Here is a 5405-nt window from a genome sequence, read left to right on the forward strand (position 1 = left end):
TTGTATATATCTGAGACCTATAATATATTGATGAAGAACAGTATAATAGGGGACCTTTAAGAATAGCATTTGAGTAGCGATGTCCTACCTGTAGGGAACTCTGCAGGCACTACAATAGTGTCTCCAGCTACCAGAGAGGGCACTATCCATGTGTAGCCGTATCCGGTGATCCCGACAGAGTGCGACACCTCGAAGATGGTGTTGGCCTCCTCCTTTGTGCAGTAGAGGAGGATGACGGGGCTCTGGAGCTTCTTCAGCTGGTTCTGGATCTTTGAATCTCCGTCATCCACGGACATGTCGAGCAGTATGACCTCCTCCAGCTCCCAGCCCACAAAGCTGTTCTCGATGGTGCTACGGATCTGCAGGGAGAAGACATGGATCAGAAGAGAGGGACTGGTACTTAATTAAATGCAAAATGCAGGGTTGAAAAATTGAGTTTCTTATCTTGTAAGATTTTGAATCGATTCACAAAAGATCAAGAGGTTTAAAACGTTGTTATGCTGCACATCAACACTCAAAGTTTTGTCAAGAGATATTGATTTGAATCTAGAATTAATTTTAAACGCATTGTGTCTCTTAGTATTAACTACCTTTCAAACTGTTCAAGCCAGCATTAATATCTTAGTAATACTAATGCACCACTGTATTTATTGTAATCTAGAATATATATATTGTAGTAAAATGTGCACATGTTTCCATTAACTTTTTATTTTGATATAAATATCTCTATTTTATTTCATATACTTACTTTAACTTTAACAGAACTTATTGTGTTCATGTAAATATTTGTTATTCCGTTTCTATTATTTGATTTTATTCCAAAGTAGAGCAACTATGACGAAAACCCAATTTCCATGGGATAACTATGAATCTGATAAAAGAAATTGAATCAAATATTAAAGGGGACCTATCCTGCAAAATGCACTTTTGTACGTATTTTCTACATGAATATGTGTCCCCTGTGTTCCAGGGAACTCACCAAGTGTCAGAAAACACAACCCTCTCTATTTTCCTCCATACCCAAATCTCTTAAAAAGGGGCTGCAACGGATCTGATACAGACTGGTCCGGATTTCAAAACTTCTATGACGTCACAGAAGTGGCGCTACGGCTATTGGGCCAACTCCACCAATCAGGAGGAGACAGCCACGGACATTGCAGTTCGAAAGCGCTGGAGACGCTGTAGTACATATGCCAGGCCTGTAGATGGTGCTGTTCTCACAGAATCAGCCCATGCAAAGACAGTGTTAAATTGAGCGAAATGAGGAATGGCTAAAATGCATGATCTGTTTGGTATTTTGAAAAATAAAAAGTATAAATATTCCTTATATAGGTATGGTCCTACACTATATTATTCAAATATAGCATGATAGGTCCACTTTAAGGTACCAAACTGATCACACTAACATAGACTAATTGGAAATTGTTAGAGCTTGATTGTGGGGGTCGTACCGAATGCTGAAGGTTTAACAAACCTGTCTCTATAACTATATGTACTTTTACAGAGAAACTCTTTGCTGTCCTGTCCTGTGTGATTCTTCATGTACATCCTGACTATATGCTGTCTTTCCGAGTGATTTTACCTTGGTGACAAAGTCCTGGTACCCCGGGTAGTATGTGGTGACGATGGAGAAGATGTACCAGTCGTAAGCCTTCATGATGTTCAGCATGACCGAGGCCTGCTGCTCGATGGACGGGCCGAATTGAAAGAACATGGAGTCATCATCCTATAAAAAAAAAAAAATGACAAAAGGGAACAAAGAGGCAGAGTGTTAAATGGTTACGTAACAATATTGGCTTGAACTTTAATTGAGTTGGCTCTACACACAGAGTAGAACAGACACTGCTTAAAGGATGGCGCTGGCTTTTTAACATTATTGGTGGGAACATTAATTTAGCCTCCTTTATTCTCCCGCTCGCGAGAGGACACCAGTGGGCTTGTAATGATACCGGTCATGATTTTCATTAGTCGCCTTTATGACTCCTTTAATGAGTTTGTACACGGGGGTGGCTGGAGCAAATTCCTGGGACTCGAAGCTGCTGTCCTTAATCTCATTGATCATTTTCACTAATTTGTTTTATTACAGCTGTGTAAGAGCGGTGCAATTTCAATGTAACCTTCTTAATATCAAGCATAAAGGTTAAGGAATGCACTAGAAATGGAAGCAACATGGACACGCTGTACATAAAGCATTCACTAACTAAGTCCCTTGGAGAGGATAAATGTGAGCCGCTCTATCAGAATCAGTCACATCGACCCTGTACCACATCATGTCATACAGTTACATACACCGTAGGAAAGAGGAGATTCTTAGCTTTCCAGTGATATCCCTATTGCTTATGGTTTTAAAATATTCATGAAAATGTTTCAAATAACATAAGGAATGTTATCAAGAGAGAAAAAGGCGTTTGAAAGTTTGCCGACACGTTCGAGCCATAGTTATTTTAAGAGGGGGCTTTCTTTACAAGCCTCCAAAACATGTTTATGTGGGAAAATAGCAATAAAAGTATGATATTCAGAAAGCCAAGACTTTTGTCTAGAATAAACCAAAACCCCAAAATCATCGAACACACATTTGGACATAAACCAATGATTATCTCGAAATGCAACGTTGCGACATCCGACTGATTTCGATAGAGCTGATCACAAATCTGAATATGAGAGATACAGAATGTACTGCCATCCAAAACATTGACACAGTCAGAAACAATACTCATCGCTGATATGAAAGTCTTGCCACCGGACAGAAGAAGTGGAGGAGGTGAGAAGCGCTGGTCTAGACAACATTGCAGGTTTGTTATTGAGCACGGCTGAGTCAACACAATGCACAGCGGTGTGTTTGTGTTCATGGATATTCATGCTTCTAAACATGGTGAATTGTCAGAATGAGTCGGACTGTGTAGTCTCTTTCACACAAGTGCAACCCTGAAGTTATCTGGACATTAACCAGAGAAGATGTATGTGAAATGTGAAAATGTCCGAATCATTTGGACTAGATATTAAACAGACTTTACCCAACAGCTTCCTAATACAAATCCAAATCATGTCTGATACATCATGTGTGTGATAAGGGTCGATCTTTGTCCAACATGCGAGTAGGAGTGTCAAAACATCCTAGGGCGAAGAAGAATTGTAAGTTACACGAAGACGCAAATGGAAATGTTTAACCTGGAAGACCTGGAAAGGTTTCTGCAATTCCTTGGCTAGTGTCCAACGCCAAAATCAATCGAATCAAAGAAAGGCAAGAGACTTTGATAGTAGAAGTGATGACATGGATAGCAGAAAAACCTGATTTCTCTCTGAGTCTTTAGCAGTGGCGAACCGTCAGGGCCTTCAAGGTATTCACAGAATACCCTGGACTCATACTTGCCAACCCTCCCGATTTTCGCGGGAGACTCCCGATTTCATTGCCCTCTCCCGGTTTCCTCCCGGGGTCATATTTCTCCCGCATTTCTCCCGATTTCTGACAAAATCAGATTTACTCACGACTGTTTCCACTCTGACTTTAATACAGCTACACCATTGTTTGGTTTCCATGGTAGCGCGTCTCTTTAGTAGTGCGCGCAACTGAAAGTCTGAGAGGGTGAGGCAGATAGTCACAGAAAACGGAACAAGAATCGACAACTCGACCCTCTGCTCACTCCTTTCCTGTAAAATACAGGTCCAGCCCACACATATGCTCCATCAAGGACGGTGCTACAGGCCGCATTAATGTTAATCTAACAGCTCCGGAGATCCACTAGCACATCCCCCCCCTCCCGCGGTGGTTTTGAAATGCCCCCGATTTCTGAGGTCTCAAGGCATGCCCATGTGTTACATATCAAAATGTTCACTACAGTCTCTGGTATTGCTAGACATGCAAGTCACTACCCTGAGAGCACTGTATGATGAGATAATTAGCTCTAAAGCTGAACATTTGACATCCGATTTTTGGGAATCTTCAAAACTCTTTTGAAAGCACAGATTTACTCATGACTCAAGTTGGCTAAGTGGGAGTCTATTTTGTCTCAAGAAACCGTACATGACTTGGGAAAAAAAATGGATCAATAAACCTATTGTTCATTTTCGCAGTATCCCCCACAAAGTGCTAGTGCACTATTACTGTAATATTTACACTTACCCATGTTCAAATGGATCCTTGTTGTTGTCCCTGTATTCTTCTTCTTCAGAAGAGTCGAAGCCTTTAGCCTCTGATGCTCCATGTTCACTACTGCTACGGAAAATAATCTTTAGTGTGTCGGGAACTGTAAAAAATGTTTAGGCGTTTTCTCTCTCTCTCTTTCTCCCAGATTTAAACTGATGCGAGACAGGTGTTTTTTTTTCTTTTTCTTGGTGGGTAGTTCCTTAGTGATTTGTCCATTGGTCATTTCAGACCAACATGGCTGCCGGCCAAGATTTCCTTGACTGACACACAAATCCACCAGCCGGATTTACATACTGGCATGATGGGACAACTCTTCAATTACACCCATTTCTAGCCCATTTCTTCGGACCCTCCTCCCCGTTTTCCTTAAGTAGGTCCGCAACACCCTGTGGCTTCCTTCCATATAATAATTCAAAAGGGGAAAACCCCATGGAGGACACATACTGTACTGCAAACAACAGAGAGTCTAACCATTTATCCCAATTAAGATTAGGCTTGTTTGAGACGAGCTGCGGCTTGCCTCAAAAGTAGACGAGAATAGCCGATCGCAGCCGGGGGCATGGGAGCCTGCCTACAGGCAGCAGTCTCAGGACACCTGCACTCTGAGGACACCTCCACTCTCAGGACAGGAAGTGCACGCTAAGAATTCCAAAATAAAATCACCACTATCAGTACAGCGCCACTTTCCAAACAGGAAATGCACGCAAAATAAAATCATATCGTGCCGCTTATTATATACATATGTATATATATAGATATATACGGACACCTTGTATTGTAGTTACTATCAGTACAGCCGCAGTGCCACTTTCCGAACAGGAAATGCACGCAAATACAAAATAAAATCGTACTGACACTTATTATATACATATGTATATAAAGATATATATTTATTTATATATATAAATACGACATCTTGTATTTTAGTTACACCCGCTAGACAACAGTGGAGGGTTCGAGAAACAACCGTGTTTGCCGGGTGCACCGCGGCGGAGGTGGGGAGGTTCCAGCTGGGAACATCCACCCCGCTGCGGGACCCGTGGGACCCCTGAGTCAGACGGTGCGTCTTGGTCACGCTTCATATCGGCTGGCCCGGGAAGGAAGAGACACGCAGAGTGGGGGAAGTCCCCCACCCCAACGCAGCACACCCTCCTGGCCATCAGAGTCGAACCCGCAGTTCGGAGGAACCGACCGCCAGAGCACCGGCACTAGGCCGGGCCGGTGGGTCGCGTTTGCCATTCGATCAGTGAGAGGAGAGGAG

General features: G+C 42.6%; 1 protein-coding gene across 1 annotated transcript; it reads right to left on the reverse strand.

Moving 5' to 3' along the window:
• Nucleotides 1–88: 88 nt before the first annotated feature.
• LOC104953423 (glutamate receptor ionotropic, NMDA 2B-like) lies at nucleotides 89–2062 on the reverse strand (the record flags this gene model as incomplete). The annotated part of the gene is made up of 3 exons (XM_010780366.1): nucleotides 1973–2062; nucleotides 1583–1726; nucleotides 89–359 (listed from the first exon to the last, which is right to left on the reverse strand). Coding segments are annotated over exons 1-3 (505 nt in total), but the record flags the coding sequence as incomplete, so codon positions are not given.
• Between the last annotated feature and the right edge of the window lie 3343 nt (nucleotides 2063–5405).

This window comes from Notothenia coriiceps, unplaced genomic scaffold, assembly GCF_000735185.1.
Source record: "Notothenia coriiceps isolate Sejong01 unplaced genomic scaffold, NC01 NC01_scaffold00021703, whole genome shotgun sequence".
In the NCBI taxonomy this organism is placed as follows: domain Eukaryota; kingdom Metazoa; phylum Chordata; class Actinopteri; order Perciformes; family Nototheniidae; genus Notothenia; species Notothenia coriiceps.